The sequence below is a fragment of the Idiotropiscis lumnitzeri genome, chromosome 20 (genome assembly GCF_059441095.1).
Source record: "Idiotropiscis lumnitzeri isolate Australia: NSW breed Sydney's pygmy pipehorse chromosome 20, RoL_Ilum_1.0, whole genome shotgun sequence".
In the NCBI taxonomy this organism is placed as follows: domain Eukaryota; kingdom Metazoa; phylum Chordata; class Actinopteri; order Syngnathiformes; family Syngnathidae; genus Idiotropiscis; species Idiotropiscis lumnitzeri.
In genome coordinates, this window is record NC_142410.1 from 11053184 (window position 1) to 11071589 (window position 18406).

The 18406-nt window shown below is 42.5% G+C and overlaps 4 protein-coding genes across 5 annotated transcripts; 1 reads left to right on the forward strand and 3 right to left on the reverse strand.

Annotated features, from left to right (window-relative positions):
* Positions 1 to 646: 646 nt before the first annotated feature.
* pdpk1b (3-phosphoinositide dependent protein kinase 1b) lies at positions 647 to 8644 on the reverse strand. The gene is made up of 14 exons (XM_088284928.1): positions 8311 to 8644; positions 6155 to 6418; positions 5963 to 6005; positions 5750 to 5887; positions 5445 to 5589; positions 5268 to 5365; positions 5126 to 5201; positions 4965 to 5033; positions 4424 to 4520; positions 4176 to 4349; positions 3864 to 4081; positions 3666 to 3723; positions 3354 to 3506; positions 647 to 2923 (listed from the first exon to the last, which is right to left on the reverse strand). Exons 1-14 carry the CDS (start codon positions 8332 to 8334, stop codon positions 2810 to 2812), a joined length of 1671 nt encoding a protein of 556 aa, XP_088141054.1. The 5' UTR covers positions 8335 to 8644; the 3' UTR covers positions 647 to 2809.
* A 663-nt stretch (positions 8645 to 9307) lies between these two features.
* tsr3 (TSR3 ribosome maturation factor) lies at positions 9308 to 12233 on the reverse strand. The gene is made up of 6 exons (XM_088284675.1): positions 11766 to 12233; positions 11344 to 11557; positions 11010 to 11203; positions 10758 to 10925; positions 10077 to 10131; positions 9308 to 9652 (listed from the first exon to the last, which is right to left on the reverse strand). Exons 1-6 carry the CDS (start codon positions 11884 to 11886, stop codon positions 9496 to 9498), a joined length of 909 nt encoding a protein of 302 aa, XP_088140801.1. The 5' UTR covers positions 11887 to 12233; the 3' UTR covers positions 9308 to 9495.
* gnptg (N-acetylglucosamine-1-phosphate transferase subunit gamma) lies at positions 12181 to 15351 on the forward strand. Its single transcript, XM_088284674.1, has 11 exons — positions 12181 to 12376; positions 12493 to 12547; positions 12910 to 12977; positions 13075 to 13129; positions 13211 to 13294; positions 13365 to 13464; positions 13626 to 13740; positions 13974 to 14056; positions 14162 to 14290; positions 14364 to 14445; positions 14534 to 15351. The coding sequence occupies exons 1-11, from the start codon at positions 12310 to 12312 to the stop codon at positions 14626 to 14628; spliced, it is 933 nt and encodes a 310-aa protein (XP_088140800.1). The 5' UTR covers positions 12181 to 12309; the 3' UTR covers positions 14629 to 15351.
* chlsn (cholesin) lies at positions 14779 to 17618 on the reverse strand. Of its 2 annotated transcripts, none has more exons than XM_088284676.1 (6): positions 17521 to 17618; positions 16910 to 17041; positions 16691 to 16816; positions 15513 to 15694; positions 15322 to 15403; positions 14779 to 15109 (listed from the first exon to the last, which is right to left on the reverse strand). In XM_088284676.1, the coding sequence occupies exons 2-6, from the start codon at positions 17024 to 17026 to the stop codon at positions 14930 to 14932; spliced, it is 687 nt and encodes a 228-aa protein (XP_088140802.1). In that variant the 5' UTR covers positions 17027 to 17041; positions 17521 to 17618; the 3' UTR covers positions 14779 to 14929. The 2 variants fall into 2 exon arrangements, with proteins under 2 accessions (XP_088140802.1, XP_088140803.1); XM_088284677.1 differs by lacking the exon at positions 17521 to 17618 and adding an exon at positions 17128 to 17469.
* Between the last annotated feature and the right edge of the window lie 788 nt (positions 17619 to 18406).

Genomic DNA, 18406 nt, shown 5'->3' on the forward strand with positions numbered 1-18406 from the left:
GATGTCACGAGAGCTGTAAAGCCTTTTCTATCTCTGTTTCTTCAGGATCAAACGTGTTGTATGCAAAGGCGTTCAAGCCATTTAATCGATATCGTTGACAATATTAGAGTCACACACTGCATCGAACACATATCGTCCGCACGATAAGAGCCCGATATCTGGAGTTGTATGCTTTTATCTGACTTTGAACCAGATACAACCTTAAATGTGCATCACTATAATAGGAGAGCAGTATTACCAACACTAAATAACTTAAAAAATATATTTTTTAAATAATTCTTTATTACAATGTTATTACCCAAGAATACACCGAGTCGATTTACATCAATTTAAAGATTCATGAACCTCCTATCAATAAATCTTCAAACATATACCACTAGTGTGCTGAATTATGAACACTAACAATGAATTAATTGTGATTACATCCCTACCAGGAGGACTAGTAGCACAATTAAGCTGTCAATTAATGCAGTTTTGCCTCACTAGTAACATCTCACTTGGGAGGACAACATGTACTAGTACACGGAACTTAAGGTGGATATCGAATTAACGCTCAAACGACCTGCCTGCAGCGTCACACACAATTGCGTTAAACCAAGAGTAGCCTGCAGTAATTTGCACGAGACAAGGAAAAATAAAACACAGATGGTGGGCTGATACTTTATTTACATGCTGCAGGATGTGAGAAGCCATTGCCAGTGAAACGCTGCATCTTTTCCCGTGTCATGACTGCGACTTAACAGAAGACAGGACACATGGCTTTCTTCGTATGCCTAAATTCCCTACATGCTTTAATTACTGGACTACCAAGCATTAAGTGGAAAAAGTCGTCATTCAACAGCTACTGACCTAGCGCACAAACAAATCAGCCAGAGAATGAACAGATTCATTAAATTATCATCGGAATATGATTAAATCACTGAGCAAATAGAAAATGTATGATATAGTAAGAAAAAAGCTGTAAAATATTATAGTTTACAATAATTATTCACATTCAAAGGCTTTACATCTCAAAACATACATAACATGGCCCCTGAACATGACTTCAATCCAAATGTGATTCATATATTAGAATTTAAATAACACAGAATGAACTAGAGGCTGAACAATAGCCCTCTAATAACCTTATACAAGAATAAAAATACAAAAACTGTATCCTAATGTCATTGCATTACTTGCTTCAGATTTTAATAATACATTATCTGTACATCACAGTTCTCATCAGTTACAAGCCAGGTAGAGTGTTTTCCATACACAATGTAACCGACCGCCATCGATTTGATTCCGACAAATTCTCTGTGCGGAGGAGGCCAACACTTCTGGAGTGTTTCCTCGACCTTTTTTTTATAGACAGATACAGCAATTTTTTTATCGCTTATTTGGATCAGATAAAGATATCCTCGCACGCCCGGCCCCTGGGCCCTTTTCACCTATATTCCAGTCACACACTGCACACAGACTCAGCCAAAAAGGAGAAGAGGGCCTTTAGGGGAGAAAAACAAAATAGACCTGAAGGTATAATCTGTCAAAAATTAAAAGCATTATGATCACACACAAAAATGGAGCTTCAGATAATTCAATTTTCTACTGGAGCTGAATGTGTGTGTCTGTGTGTGTGTGTGTACGTGGGGGGGGGGGGGGGCAAAACAAAACGGTTGAGCCAGCGATCTGGAGAAACCTGTGATTGCTTCAAAGAGCGATAGTATAATGTATAATATGTTGGATGAGGATTTTCTGGTCAGCACGTAGGATTTTTTTTTTTTTCGTATTTCAACAGGATCCATTGAAGATGCGCAAATGATCCCACAAAAGGGAAAAAAAAAAAAAAAAAGAAAAGAAATTCACATCACAAAGAAATAGCAAAGTGAACAGAACAGCCAAATCATCCAGTAACATTTGCTATGGTTGCCAATGCAGTCAAAAAAAAAAAATCAAAAATAAAAATACCCACCTTTTTAAAAAGTTGAATAAACTACTGTAATATCACCAGTGCCCTTTGGAGAGAGGAACAAGGCTGCGCTACACAACTGGCCATGCAGGAAAAGGTAAGCGAGTTGATGATGAGCAAGTACAAGCTAGTGGCATGTTTACCCGCCTCCTCTGTCACTTACGGCTCTGGAAGGCTCACGCTTAGACCTGCTGAGAATCGGATTGGACCGCCATAAGCAAGTACCACTAGGTTTGAAGAAAACAAATCAAATAGTGCGGAAATACACGGGCGCTTACAAAAATACATTTGAGTTTGGTAAAGGCGACAGACTGAATCGACGGACGCTACCCGGCACAGCTATGGGGCGATATGCGCTCGACGAGGAGCTGGGGGGGGTTTGCACACATGACGCAGGTTTAGGATATGGTTCATTTAGACTCTGGGATTCACGTGAAATTATGATTTTTTTTTTTGCGCTACGGTATATAAGGAAACCAGTCCTGATTTTTTTTTTTTTGGGGGGGGTGGTGGCAAGAGAGAGAGCCCTCGCCTTCCCCCAAGCTTGCCTCTTTCATCTTCTGTCGAGAATGTACGAAAAAAAAGCAGATGTGCTTGGTGGGACTCGATGGCAACAGAAGCCTCACACGGAGCACAAAGAACAAGCAAAGCAACCCTGACTCCAAAGTTGTAGTGCCGCCGCCCCCCCCAAACCCCTTCCCAATGATTCTACTCAGTAAAACAAACAAGGTCTAGATGCCAGCGTCTTGTAAAGAGTTTGTTTACATTGCGGTGATGAAGGGCACTAAAGAGGGTGTTACTCTGCTCAGTGATTGGCCTCCGAGCTCAAGCGGGCCGGTCACGAAGGAAGTGGGAGTGCTCCTATAGACCGGGATTTTGGTGTCTTTGATAGATCTTTCGCCACACTTCCTGGATCTTCTTGCACCATCTGTCGGCATTTCCGCTGGGGTCCATCAAATAGTATGTTCGGTTCGGCTGGAATGACAGCGAGAAACAGAAAAAACAGATAATTACAAAAGAGACAGGCACGGTTGGAAATTAGGCTCTGCAAAATAGATAATGAAATCCTCGGGTATTGATTTTGCAAACCACGTCATTTTTTTGGAGGGCTGCGCTTCCCAGATTTAAAAAAAAGACTCATTATTATTGTTGATAAAGTAATATCATTGGGCAATATTTTTGTCATTTATGCTTTGATTTAAAAACAAATATCAGAAATCATCCAATTTATAAGAGATGAGCTTTGCTCTGTGTCGGCGAGTACTCAAACGTAAATACTTGTATTCGGTCTTAAAAAGAGAGGTAGACGAGTTCAATGGAAAACACTGACAAAGCGCAAAAGGCAGACAAAAAACAAAACAAAAAAAAAAAACAAAGAAAAGACTTGAGAAGCAGTTGCGTGTACCGTGTGAACAAAGAAGGTTTTGAAGTTCTTGGCTTCAGGGCGTAATTCTAGTGACCAAGGGATTTCTCCTTTCAGGACCTTGTTGACAGGATCCACATAGTACAGGTGTGGTCCTTCAGTGAGGAGCAGCTGTCTCCGTCGGGCAAACAGACCCTGCAACGCAAACCGGTTTCAGTCAAGCGCTACTATTAAAAAAAATAAAAACTTGCTGGGAAACCGGCCCCCGGGTAACAATTTCAAAACAGTATCTATGTTAATTAGTTCAGACAAATTTTGACACCACCATCAAAGCAATTATTCAGCCATACTCACCTTTCGTTTGTCCACTGGACCCATTTTTAAAATCAGGTTGTTTTCCACAAACTGGTGCCTGTGTGAATTAGAACGTAAAAAAAAAAAAAAAAAAAGGAAAAATGAATCATTCAGCCCTTGCTCACTGTATGGCGAACAAATTTGACTGACAACACGTTTACCATTTTCCAAGACCGAACACGGCCGCTCGCGACTTACCACGGATTTCTAGAGGTTTGTTTGTCCAGCAGCAAGAGCTTCTCCTCGTCGGTGAACTGCAGGTCGAGTTCAAACGAGTTGTTGTCCAGGTCGTGGATGTACTGCTCGATGTTGCTGCTCGACCGCTGCGGCGGCGTCGACTCGGGCGGCGACAGCGAGTGCGACGAGCTGGACTGAGCCACCTGCATGTTGCTGAACTGGCTCAGGAGGTCGTCGTACTACGTGGGCAAATGACATGTTTTCTTGGTTTGTTTTTTTTAACTTGATTTTCAGTACAGCGATGCAGGAATAAAAAAAAAAAATAAATCGTACATTTCCGTAGCAGTCCTCGTCATCCTCGGACATGGCGGGCAGGTAAGGGGTGAGTTTGGGGGGCGTCTGCATGTGCAGGTCGCTCCAGGAGATGGTGTCAAAGAAGGGGTGTTGCTTCAAAGGCTCGTAGCCGCCCATCTCTTCGCAGCCAATCCGATTGGACGGGTCCAGTGACTGCGAGAAATAAAACAAATGAGTGTTTATATATTTTATAGCTCCTACAATCGATTCCGAGTGATGTGACTTACCAAAAGCTGTTTGACAAGATCCTTGGCTCTAGGGAAGAATTTCTCAGGGAATTCATACTCCAGCTTTATTATCTTCTGGAATATTAAGTACTCATTTCTATGGGGAAGGAAAAGAAAAAAAAAAAAGATTAGTGAAGCAAATGTTTTCCGTGTTAATTAACCACCGTGACCTGTTACCTTGGCCACGGAGAAGAAGCAAGTCATTCTGCTATTGTTTGCAAAGCCTCGTGTTTGAACGACACTCTCGTCTCGTCTGCTGCTTCCGTCGCCACAACGACGAGCATTTTAGGCGGATAAGACGACGATAACGCTCGAGAGTGCCTGCTCGTTTGCGGCGGTGAGGACATGTTCTACTTTTGATTGGATTGGGCTCTCTGATGAGCTCCGTTTGGTTCCGTTTCCAAGGGTGACTACGCGTTGCTCTCTAGCCGCTTGTGCCCATTTTAGCTTTTAATATATATTTTTTTTTTTGTTGTGACTTTTTTTTTTTTTTTGTGGTCATGACAGCAATAATGTGAAACAAAAACAAGAATGCACTTACCCAGCTCTGAATGGTGGTAAACCAGCCACCAATTGATAGATTATACATCCCAATGCCCAGAGGTCAGAGCTTTTTTAAAAAAAATAAATAAATTGAATTATTTTCTTTTTTTTGCCACGATTAAACAAAACAAAACAAAAATTTCTAGTGTCCCCAATTACCTTTTGCAGGCTGATTTCTCTGTCAGCAGCTCCGGAGAAACATACTGTGCTGTTCCGACAAAGGAGTTTGCCCTCGCTGCAAAAAAATTCATAACACTTTGAGTACATTATACGGAGCCTTCCAAACAAAATTGTGACGTACCTTGCTTGCTGTCCGACGACAACTGTTTCGCTGTCCCAAAATCTGTTATCTGGATGTGCATCTCTTCGCTCAAAAGAATATTCTCTGGTTTCAGATCTCTGAAAAGGAACACGTCGGTTAGCCCTCCAGTGAGCAAAAAAAAAAAAAAAAGCGACGGCAAATGTCTTCAGTACTCACCTATGGATAATCCCCGCGTTGTGCAAATATTCTAGAGCACTAACAATCTCCGCTGAGTAGAATCTAGTGCAGGTCTCATCGAACGAACCGATTTTACGAATGTATTTTAGGAGTTCGCCGTTTTTTGCGTAGCTCAGACCGAAATCTGAGAAATCCGAGTTAAGGAGGACAAGTACATGCCACGCATTCAGAGGACAAAATAGTGTCAGACAGGCTGGTAGAGTATCGGGCGTCGTAGTATCGGACACAGGCATACAATATCGAATTCATTTCCCTACAAATCCTATTTGTGTGAAAAAGGATACACAACTTATCATCATCTTGAAATGTGAAGAAGAGTTTGACGAAGAAGGGGTGGTCGAGATTTGACATCAGGTCCCGTTCTCTTTTCACATACTGGGCTTTGTTCTGCTTCATGATGTGCCGCTTCTCCAAGATTTTAACTTAAACGCAGAGAAAACACAAGTATAAGTACACACTCGTCTGCTTGTGGTCGTTTGCGATCTATCAATACTTACTTGCATATTCTTTGCCAGTTACCTGCTCTCTTGCTAGGACAACCTTGAAAAGGGGAAAAAAAAGTGTGTAATTCAAGAGGATGACTCATCCAAGAACATTAATCAGAGGAATGTTAGCATGTAGCAACAGCTACCCAAGTCTAATTAAAAAGTGAAGAGGAATGTGTGACATTGCTACACGTGTATATGTACCGTCGAAAAGGAGCCCTCTCCCAGTATCTTGCCGAACTTGAAGTCCTCCGGCTTTTTCTTGCGAGGCTGCGGGGCCTGAGCCACCTTCGGCACACGGAGGCCGGCGCCCTGGCCGCTGGCAGACGCTCCGACAGCACGGGCCTCCGAGGGCGAGCCCTCCATGCCGGGACAGTGGCTGCTGCTTAAGTCAGGGTGGTTCCTTACCATTGATGGATGCGAGCGGGAACAAATGACAACGCTGGGCTGGATAGGCACGACATCATACTGGAAGCAAAGAGAAAACGTGAGTCAGCAGCGCCGACGAGTGGGATCAAACTAAATCAAAGTGCTACCGTGACTTGAGACTTTTAATTGGTCCAGTGAACGAGCTTGAAAACCAATTTACTGGTGCACATCAGCAAAGCTTCCCCATTGAAATAAATTAAAATGCCATTAGTTTGTTGCACCCCCACAGAAACAACCATTTTTGAGACGCGTTTTTATTGGAATTTTGATTCATCGCTCAGCCCTAAACAGCACTGCATTGTCATAAAACACACAATATAAATAGGATGGGTTTATAAAGTGTTATTAATGTACTTACTAAATCATTATGTGGGATGTGTGCCTCTAAGGGGCGGAGCCTCATGAGTGACAGACGTCGGAGCAGCTCATGGCGAACGTTCTCATTTTATATTAGTGTTTGACAGTTTGTCCTGTTTAACTAACGACTGAAAGCGCACCGTCGGCTGTCGTACCTTAACAGCCCCATTTTATTTTTTACACTTCACTCAGGCGGCAGCTATCTGAGCTTGCTCACACCTTAAATTTGGTGACGTAGCCATGGCCCATACCTTGAAAAACCCGTAACTTGGGGCACTAGGAAGATAAGATGCAGGCGCGTTGTTACAATGAAGCAGCTTCACTTCACAGACCTGCTTTGATGGCCTCAAATGTCAGCTTTTCCAAATTTGCATGACAGATGACAATGTTGTCTAAACAATCCTTGTTTACATTGAACCTAGGAAGTATGCCAGGCCCAAAGCTGGCATTCTGTTATCATACAGGTGACTTGAGGTATTATTTTTGCATAAGTCTAACCTATGTGACTACATTTTAGCATACTATATCTGACATTGATCATTGATTTTTATTCCTCCCTAAAAAGATCTTTCAGCCTTACTATTTCGTGCATTTTGATATAGGGGGTCTTTTGGAGGTGGTATCAGTTTAAGAACCTTTCGACATGGACGAAACCAAGCCATCATCGTCACTTCACACCCCGACACAACAAACAGTGCAAGGTTGTAAATTCCAGGGCGTCTTTTGCAGCCAACAATAACACGCACAACACGTTTACAACTCCCTGAACGTTTGTTGCTTAGTTCACCCGGCCTTGCTTTTATCTCATTCACAACCAAGGTGTGGTCATTTATGCGCTCTTGATCCGCTCACCCGGCCCATACTGAGCAACTATGCACTGACTCATTCTTCGCAGGTCCATCTTTGTAATGTTTGCTCGTTCAAGTCAGATCCCAATAACACACATACGGGCTCATTCCGGCTACATCGGGGCCTATGTGAACTTTCTCGGGCTACTTTGTCGAGCAAGCCGCATTGGCTGACAGTGAGTTACAAACTTGCGCTAAAAGCAAATTAGCTTAACGTCAGGTTGCGTGGTGGGAGGGCGACTTCAAAAACATTTACCCCTCTCCTCTCATATTTTAATTGAGCTGCTTGTCAGACAGAATGGGAGTTAATGTGTTGTCGCTTAGTTGTGCATCACATTGAATTGACAGCCACAGTTAACATTGAAAGCGCCAAGCTGCTTAGCTTAGCATTAGCCAACTGATACAGACCAGCACAAAGTGTGCAAGAAATAACACATTCGTGTGGGTTGGAATTTGACACAAAGCCCACCTGAGCGCAGAACACGAGTGGGTCAAACTATGGTCTGAGCAAAGCCAAAAAAAATGTTGGCTAATGTCGCCGCGGTTCGCCTGCATTAGCCGGGCTAGCGTTGCTCTGTGGTCTTAGCGTTCGAACGAACTCCGCGGCTAAGCTAGCGCTCTTCCAGCGAAGGCCCGACCAAACTAGTTGTTGTCAAACAGCCGCCACACGCCACGTTTGGGCCGCCGGCTTCGTAGTGTGCTCCGTGTCGAAGCGGCGAGACTCACCAGCTGACTTGTAGCTCTTGCCATGGGAGTTTTCCGCGAGTATTTATTTGGAATAAAAAAATTAGAGAAGCTCCGGTAATGGCTGCCTCTGCGCCTTCATTTTCGAGCTGTGACGTCGTTCCACAACAATGTTACCGCAGGACAGCAGAGTCCCGCTGTGTCCGCCCCCCTCGCCACATTTACAGTACAACACTCAACTTCACTTGACTGGAAAGGCTCCGTCAGACGACAGAAAAACATCTATATAGATTTAAAAAACAAAACAAAACCGATTTGCACGCGGCGTTTTTACTCCAGTCTTTATGATGACGCTGCCAGCTAGTTGTATCAAGATGTTGCGTTTACTGACCGCTGGTTCCATTAAAAACGATCAGGTAAGGCGGTAGGAAAAATGGGATTCCCCCAAAATGAAGCGCACAAATGCCCTAAAAAAACGTCGGAGGTTACAAAACATACTTACACTTCGTACAAAAAAGGTACACTGAAATGAATTTTACCGTCAATTAAAAATAATCCTCGCTTTACTAGCTTGGAGAAATGCAAAGAAATGTTTTTTTTAAAAATAGCCAACAATAACTAGCACAGGCATTTAAGCAAATAAAACAATGTGTTAATAAACGAATAAGTGACCCTATTATTATCGTGACAGAATAATAATAATTGGAGCGAAAACTAATTTACCATTACGGAATTAATGAATGCCGAACCGCAAATATAGTCCAGGCGATATTGTATTGTTGCAATTTTTGGCTTGTCCCATCATGGGTCGCCAGACTCACCAGTGAGTCATCCTGACTCACAAAAAAAATGTTGTTTCCCATTATTTCCCACCTTCAAGATTTTAATCGATCAAGATCTCAACCACAGTCATTGAAATAATGTTTACTGTCATCATCCACTGATGTGGGAAAAAAAATGCTTGCTTTGACAAAGGAGTAGAAAGTACAGCACTACACTCATTTCATACGAAGGGAGTGAAAGGAAACAGAAAAATGCAGACGCTTTAAATTTATATTTGAGTACAGCAACTGTGCTTGTATTTTACTTCACAGCACTGAAAAACAGTAAAAATGTCTCAAGGACAGACAAATGAGCCAAAATGTACTTTGCTATCATGTTGAACATTTCTGAGCATTTGACGCTTCATATTCGCCAGTCCGTATAATAATCAAGTTGGAATCTGTTTTATTGTGACGATGTCGCTGCTGCCGCCACTTCCTCTTCGTGTGAGACATTTTCTGACTCATCCTTGTTTTTTTCATCTTCTGCTTCTTCATCGTCGTCGTCGTCGTCGTCATCTTCTGACGTGTCAGTGCCTTCACTAGAATCCTCATCAGGTTCCCTACATACAAAAAAAAACCAAACGTTTTTTTTAATTTAAACTCTAAACTACAGCGGTGATTCCTGGTAAATTTCATGTCAGTCTCACTCATTTGAAAATGAATTAACTACAAATAACACACTTCATCTATCTTTCCATGTGTAGGTATGTGCGGACAGGCAGAACATGTAAATTCTCTTCCACTAGATGACAGAAGGCGCAATGAACCCGTTTCCATCATTTTTGTTTGTTGGTGTTCCGAGAGATTTTTCAAAGCGTGCCTGCGCTGAATAAAGGTGGGTCGACACTAGCCAAGAGGATCATGCTCATTCATAAGCAAATGCAATCATTTTAAAATTGGATTACAGTCCTGGACTCTAATGACAGCATTTATCAACGTAAATATAATTCAAAGATGTCCCCAAATGAAATACAAGACGCTCACCAGTGACGTCTGTTGAGATTCATACATTCCACTCCCGAGTTGACATCAAATGGATCTGCAAACACACGTTGGTTGAGTCGATGAAAAATGACGACATTTCGCTTTAACTCCAAGTCATACGTTCTTGTTTTACCAGACAGTGGTTAATCTTAAATGATTGTTCAGAATGTTTGCTAGAATCAATAAAGTTGAATAATTTGATATGATATGCCATTAATCTGCAACAGCCCCCATATTGTTTCTCTCTGTGTCCATCATGGCCACCAGGGGGCAGTAAATATTTAATCATCTTATTTTTTTGCATAGGATAAAGAATATATCCCTGTGAGTATTATATTGTCCGTCACTGAAAATCTTATAACCACCGCCAAATTAAATGTTAGCTTCTTTATCCCATCGGGGGAGCTTTGAATTGTGTGTTAGCATGAAGCTAGCTCACATCCCCAAGGTGAATTTGTGTGGATGTTTTCAATACAGAGTGATTCTCTGTGGGTTCTGTTTCATTTGACAGTGAACTTCAAAAAGGGAGTGTCAATAAACACATCTTGAAGCCATCTGCTGCTTGTGGTGAAAATTCAACCAGCGTACGTGGAAACTTTAAATGACTACAAAGACATCTCACTGCATTGGTACACCCGTCAATAAAGCCCACGTTGCAAATTGAATCCCCTCCATTTTTACCAATTTCCTCCTCCTCTGGTTTCGTGGTAAGAAAGTCCTTTTCTACAGCGAGCAGCTCTTCCTCCGATCGACAGGCAGCATAGCGCTTCAGCAGAACTTTATTGAGCTCCAGGAACACAGTGCCCCACTTGAATTTCTTCAACAAGAGCACGGCCAGTTCCTCAAAACCTGGTGACATTAAAAAGAGGATGCGTACATTTTGAGTCAATCTGAAAACGCAAACAAAAAAAAAAGATTGTACACACACCTTACCCACGATACAAAAAGTGGCAGCAAAAGCCTCAACACAAGATAATTTGCAAGGCTTTCCGTAGTTGACCGGATTTGCAGCAACGAGGTAAGGGAGCAGGCGCGGGTGACTTCCGACCATCTTATTGAAGGGCGTCTCCTCCAGTTTGGCCCAAGAGCAATCAATCACTGCCAATCCACTCTGGGCCACGATCTCCCTGTCAATTCAAATTGTGAAATTTCAGGAAATACACTTTTACAGGTGAACCTATTTGGGGTTTCTCGAAACCAGCACGGACCTTCTTTTACAATCTAAATTCGGTTGAAATACTTTTTAGTATGTGTTTGTGAGTTTTACCTGTCGGCTGGCGTCACATATTTTGTGCCCATCGGACTCAAAATGAGTCCGTTAAACCTCTGATTGAGGCGCAGGCTGCGCACAAAGCCCTTCCGGACCAGCTTTCGGCCTGTGCAACGTTTGGGGTCACAATGGCCCAGATCCCACATGGCAAGAGGGCAAGGGAGCTTCACTTGAGGGCTCTCTGCTCCCTCCTCCTCTCTGTGAAGACTTGCTGCCAAAACAGAACATCATGCACGATTAATATTATAATCATCATCAGGGACCACTTTGGGGGGGAGGGTTCCTTCACACTTAGTCAACCGAATATGGCACAAATTAACATACATTGTTAGTTGAGTTTTACTCTTTAAAAAGGGTAACAAGTTTGAAACAAAAAATGTGCCGCACACAATATAAAAGTGTTTGTTATGGATGTTTACCTTCAAACGCAGAGTGCATTTCTTCTTTAAAAGCCTCTAAAGTTTTCCCCTTCACTTTGTGTCGTTTGTCTTTTCCCTTGTTGTCAGGGCGCACAAACTTGCCCTGTTTCTTCCGTCCCATTTTACACACCAAAAGTATATTCTAACCTCGCGAAATATATTCTAAGCAGTGATTATTATTTTCGTCAGAAGTTAAGTCTGTAAAACCAACACATGCTTCCTGTTAGCTAGAAATCGTTAGCATTAGCATTTATGGAAACATTCGTCACATTAGGCCCAGATTATCCACTTTTGCACGTAAATTAACGTCTACCTGAATAAAAATCTCGGATCTTCACCGCTTTTTATAACGTTGCAAAGTGCAATACAGTCGTTTTTGGCAACTATAAATAAAACGCAATTGCGTGTCCCAAATACATGGCGCATGCGCAAACTCTGTTATTGTCACGTGACACGTACCCGGAAGACCATATGGAAGGATTGCGTTTCGTCAGGCGTGGAAAGAAATGTCAACAAAAATAAAATTTAACGACTAAAGATAACAATGTGCTGCTTGTTTAGTGTGACGTGGAACTTATTCCTCGCCTTCGCGGTGTGCCTGCCGCTTTTCGGTGAGTAATTGGAGTGTTAATTTGCTTATCGCTACCATGACATCAACAGAGATGAATAAAATAATTCAGGCGTGGCGAAGATTAACGTTTGTGTCTTTTGACTTCCTTTTCCGCAGCAACTCTTGGAATCGCCGGTAAAATGAAGATAGTCGAGGCGCCGAATACCTTTGGGTTCGTCAAATACCAATAAAATCAACAATGCCGTTTTTTTCTACTGCTCTGAGAACAACTGGAATGCAATGACTCCATTGCAGCCACCCTTAAAACATTTTCGACACATGTTTTCAATAAAACTGTTTTTATCAAATGTAGTGTGTACTGTAGTATTCGTGAGTTGGTTATGTGGCTTAAAGGGGCGTGGCCTGGGAGTGACGTTATTTCAGTGTGAGCATCAGGGTGTGAGTCGTGGCATACAGCAGCTCAGTGTTCTCGATTAAGATTTGTATACAAGTGCTCCAATAGATGAAATTCCATCAATACATTTTCAACATCCGAGAGTTCAGCTAAATTTTTTTTAATGTTTCTCTTCTCAGGGTGAACAATAATTTTTTGGCTCAGGGAAGCCGACTACAGACGAAAGCGCTTCCATCACAAGTGTCCGGTAACTTTAATCTAATTTTCTAAGAGAATATTATTTGAATCCGTCTTGAATACTGGTCGAAAAAAGTCACAATTGTGTTGTTGTTGGACATCTTAAGGGCCTTCACACCTTTTTCATTTGGCTGGAAGGTGTTTCAGCCTTACACAATCAGTGTAAGTATTTTTCACAATCAAAGCCACAAGCAAAAGAAAACTTTGTGGATTCACGTACGTCTTTGTGTATCATCCTCTCAGGTATAGATACGAGTTGTGTCCGTTTCACAACATCACCCAGCACGAGCAGTCATTCCGATGGAACGCTTACAGTGGCATCTTGGGGTAAGACGCCTCCGGCCGCCAGCGTGGATGTTCAGCACAGAAGTGAGCGCGGGTGATGTTGTCCTTGCAGGATCTGGGATGAGTGGGAGATCGCAAACAACACTTTTACGGGCATGTGGATGAGAGACGGCGACACTTGCGGCACCACAAACACAAACAGAGAGGCAAAGGTGAGCGGCTCTGATTTAAAAAAAAAAAAAAAAAAAAAAAAATCAGGATGAAAATAAAGTGCACTTGAATTATTATTTTTTTTTTGTACAACTTGCTGATCTCTAACATGGCGTAGGTTAATCCCCAAAACCACATTTGCAGTTTGTGTTTATTTCTGCAGGTGCTTCTTGCCTGCAGCAGCCAAAGCAAGCTTGCTCAAGTGTCAGAGCCAAGCACTTGCGTTTACTCGCTAACTTTTGAGACGCCACTTGTTTGCCACCCGCATTCGCTTTTGGGTAAGATGACTGGGCGACTTTTTTGATGAATTTCAATTTATTTGGCAGGACTGTTATTTTTTCCATCCAAATTTATTTGTTATAAACAGCTTTTGGCGTCTAACTTTGACACAGAAAATATCGTAAACAATTTTTAATTGCTGCTGCAAAACATAAAATATAAACAAGCAGATATTTTTTCTGTATAAGAAAGAAAAATAAATCAATTTGCTTTTTTAAAAATTTTTTTTAAGTGTACCCAACCCTAAATGAGAAGCTGCAAAAAGAATGGGATGAAGCGGAGCAGGCTCGCTATGAAGGGCTCGTCACCGAGCAAGTAAGTTAAGCAAAAAAAAAAAAAATTTTTAAAAATCACTCATCCCACAGGAAAGATCGAGATTTTTTTTTTTGGGGAGCTGAATGCTGCCTCTGTTCCTTGCAGGGATATAACAATCTGGTAAGGGATGTGTTTGAGGATGCCGGCTTCCTGAAGAGTCAAAATGCGAACAAAAAGCTGGATCAAGTTGAAGCTGAAGTAGAAACGCACGACTCTTTGGAAAAATGTAACGAGGTACGTCCACGATTTGGTTCAGCACGATTCTCGTTGGTTCTGATGAGTCGCGTTCCCGTTTTGCATTTTCCAGGACTTCCAAAAGCAGCGAGAAGAGATCGCGAGACTACGAGCCCTGCTCACTCATCACAATATCGCGTTTGACGCCAAACCGGGTTCGACTCACTGAAAAAAAAAAAAAAAAAATCATCCGCGTGCGCAAATGTACGCTTGCATGTCACGTGATCGTCTTTTGTGTGGCAGATGAGGCAAAAGGCGCCCGGGCGACGACAGTTGAGGCGCGGCATTTACGAGGAGACGTTGGCCTTTTTCAGCTCGTCGATCAGGACGCCGCATGAGAAGAAAAAAAAACATTTTGGGGGACGCCGGCCACATCAGCGTTGAAATGAGCGAAAGGTGTCCTGAATGTGACGCGACCTTTCCGAGTTTGAATTGGATGAGATGTGGAAGAAGTCGCCTGCTCGTCCAAAAAAAACGTGAATAACAAATATGTATGTCGTATTTAATAATCGGATATGCTGCTCAGCACTCGCACAGAATGCAGCATATTGATTCTTGGAAATAAAATTCTGAAAAACAACAATTGCATCTGCACGTTTCACAAACGACCATCGGGAGAACTTTGAGAGTCAAAAATCATCAAGACAGCATCTGGATGACTTCTTTAGCTCTGTGCGCCCTCTTCTGGACGTTTCCATCGTCAGGCGCTTGCCCCGATTGCTGGACCAGGACCAGGGCCTTCTGAACTGTGGTGTCTCTCGACCCCCCGCGCAGCCCCTCCAGGTACTCCAGCAGCACCGAGAACTTCTCATCTTGAATCTGTCGGCACATCGTCGCAATGTGGGATTGAACCAACCAAGCGTCTCCAGAATCAAGTTCAGCTGTTCAAAAGGTCCAAATTTGACGTGGCAAAGACTCTTCAACCCAGGCTAAATTTAGCGCTTTCTATGAACAGGAGTGCACATCTTAATTTAATTTTTTTTTTTTGAAGTACCAAAATGTGAACATTAAGGTGCAAATGTGTTTCTTACCTGTTCTAAATCAAACATGTTTTGCAGTAACCACGTCTGCCGTGTCTTCTGAAACTTCCACGCGTCACGATTGTGAGCCCAACTGAAACGATAAACTAGCCTCCTTAACTAAAAAAATATGGATTTATCATAAAGACCAACCATGACATAAAGTAGCATCGCGGTTTCGACGTTAGCTCAAAATATCTTACCAGGTGAGGTAATCCAAGGCCTGCTGGGACGCGGTGGGCCCAACCTCTTTCTTTTTGGGCACATAGGTCCCCTCCGCTTTCATCTTCTTCTTCATGATCTTTTTCATCTTCCTCTCCAGGACTCGCCTCTCCTCCGGGCTCAAGTCCTCCTCTCCCTCGAGAGCGGCGGCTAGATCTGAAATCTGCCGCACCCAAAAAAAAAACAATAAAACAAACACGGATTTTGAAAATATGACCAATAGTGCCGAAATTGGTTAACGCTAATAACAATAAAAACAAATAAAAATGTCACCTTACTGATATATTCGTCAAGTATGTTTTTTCAACAGATAGGCGCGCGAAAGAGAATTTTGTTCCGCTTGTCTGCGAAATTCAGGTTTGGGAACCGCTGTAATGTGCAGCGAACACCCATAGGTGGCAGCGTCACCTGGCTTTAGATTTGAGAGGAGCACAGCTTTTGAGTTGAAGATAAGGAATAGGTGGGAAGTCAGACCAATTTATGTAACTTTAAAACTTTATAGTTGCTTAAAATTAGGATTTGGGCATTTTATTCTGCCAAACTTTGGACTAAAAAAAAAAATAAAAATCCATATTGGTCAGGGCTCTAATTTAGTAGTTTAGTCATGATTGTGGTTCTTGGACAGCTGAGCATTTTTTCAGGTTGTAATTGGTTTCAAAAGTTTTACGGACTCCTGCTCTACTCTTTTCCAGTCCAGCGAGCGCACCACCCAAACGCTTCCCAGCAGCTCGACTGCGCTCGTCAACGCCGTCGCCAAGCCAAGCTCACGCACCGGCCCAGCCGAGAGAGGCTTTGCGGGCTGTTCAGGCGGCTGGCCGACTGCTGCCCGCGCGCGCCGCACACTCAGCCCAACAGGAACATCATCACGCCGCAGACACCCTGCAGGACATCGAGTCGTAAAGCGACAAAACGCGCTTGTCCATGATGAGTCACGTTTTTCAAAAGCACAAAATGTACGTAGAATGCCTCGATGACTCTTGATTTTTTTTTTCTTGAGAAGCACTTTGTTTTGCACAATCAGGTCTTAAGACACAAATAAAAATTTAGACAGGATATATTTTTTTCCCTTATTGGTATCACTCTTTGCAAGTTGATCAGATAATGGCGCAAAAAATTGACAATCACACAGCCAGATAAATATGTATTAAACAAGTCAAACCTGAATTTGCATTGGCGTCTCCGTTGTTTGCTCCAATGATTGTTTCTTTTTGTGCTTGTTGACTTTCTTGCTCTTTTTTTCTTCCTCTACCACAAGGGCGACATCTGGAATTTGAACTGGAGCCTCCTGGATAAGAACAAAAACAGCGTTTAAGTGTTGACAAAAAAGAATGAATGTATGTAGGGCTAGGGGATATGGAGTTAAATTAACATCATTCACCTCAACTTTCAACTTCTTCCTTTTGCTTTTTTGTGTTTGCTCCACACAAACCTCATTGCCACTTGTAGGCAACTTCTTCCTCTTTGGGGGCTTCTTCTGTGATTTGTCTGTAGCCATGACACAACCTCAATTCTGCAACAAACACAACCAATATTTATCAACAATAAGAAGTCAGGAAATTTTCATTTCAATTTGAATGAGTAAAAGGTACAACGTACAGTGCAGAGATACGGTTAATTGCAGGGGATTGAAAAGGATTGAAAAAAAAAATCCATGCATAAAGGACACGCTCCTAGTCCTCTTATTGCCTATAGTGGCGACAATATAACAGCAAAGCACTACTTATGTCCAAATGAAACTCCCCACACAACTCACTTCAACAGTGAACGTTGACCTGCGCACAAGAGCGCAAACAGGTGAGTTTATCAGCGAATAGCGGAGGACACGTTGGAAAATACATCAGCGACTATGCGAGGATTCACAGGACATGCAACTCACTCCAAACTTATTTTAGTTTTTACAGACACTTAAGCACCTCCAATGAAAACAAATAACGATTAAATACACGTGATTTAACTTCATTTATGTTGATAAACAAGTTATTTACTTACGCAGGAAAATGTGATGCAGATCGGACGAGCACACGAGGACGAGCTAACAGGACCCGGATGTGACGTCACAGTGCAGAAGAACGGTTGGTTAATATCACAGGCCTGCAATTGGTCGCTCGAAAAAGCGTTCAAAGCGTTCAAATAATGCAAAATCCGTAAGAACATCTCAAATTTTACGAAGATTGTTTCCCCAAAAGATGGAGTAAACAGAGGCTAAAACGCAACATTTTAAATAAATAATAATAAAAATAGTAATTACTAATTAATTATAAATCATACGGCGTATCACTATAGTAAAAAATACAGTATAAAAACTTTATTTCCTTGTAATAGCAATAACGATATTTACGATCAAACGACAAGAAAGTGTTTCGGTACCATGCTGGGTGTAGTATTAGGTGACATATGTAGGTAGGAACCTTACGTATGTACTGTGGGCTTGGGGGCAAATAATAAACGTTACGCAATAATACTGCACGGTGTGTGTCGTCCCTCCTGTCGCCTCCTGCCAATATAGTTCGGCCAGACTCACGAACCAACAATACATGGTGTCAGAAGTGGCAGAAGAGGGTCTTTTTGGAGCTGAATCTTACCGAGAGAGTGTCCCGCGTACACGCGAGTTTTCGTTTCATACGAGACAGTTCAGGCTGCGGGGGCGAGCCCGCGTAACGGCAAGATGTCTCAGTTTCAAGTCTCTCCACCTGAAAAATTTACGTTCAGGGCTGAAGACTGGACGAAATGGATAAAGCGTTTTGAACGGTTTCGCATTGCGTCCGGGCTGGAAGCGCAAGCAGACGAGAATCAGGTGAATACGCTTATCTACACCATGGGGGAGGAAGCGGAGGACATACTAGTTTCTCTCCACCTGAGCGCCGTGGAAGCGAGT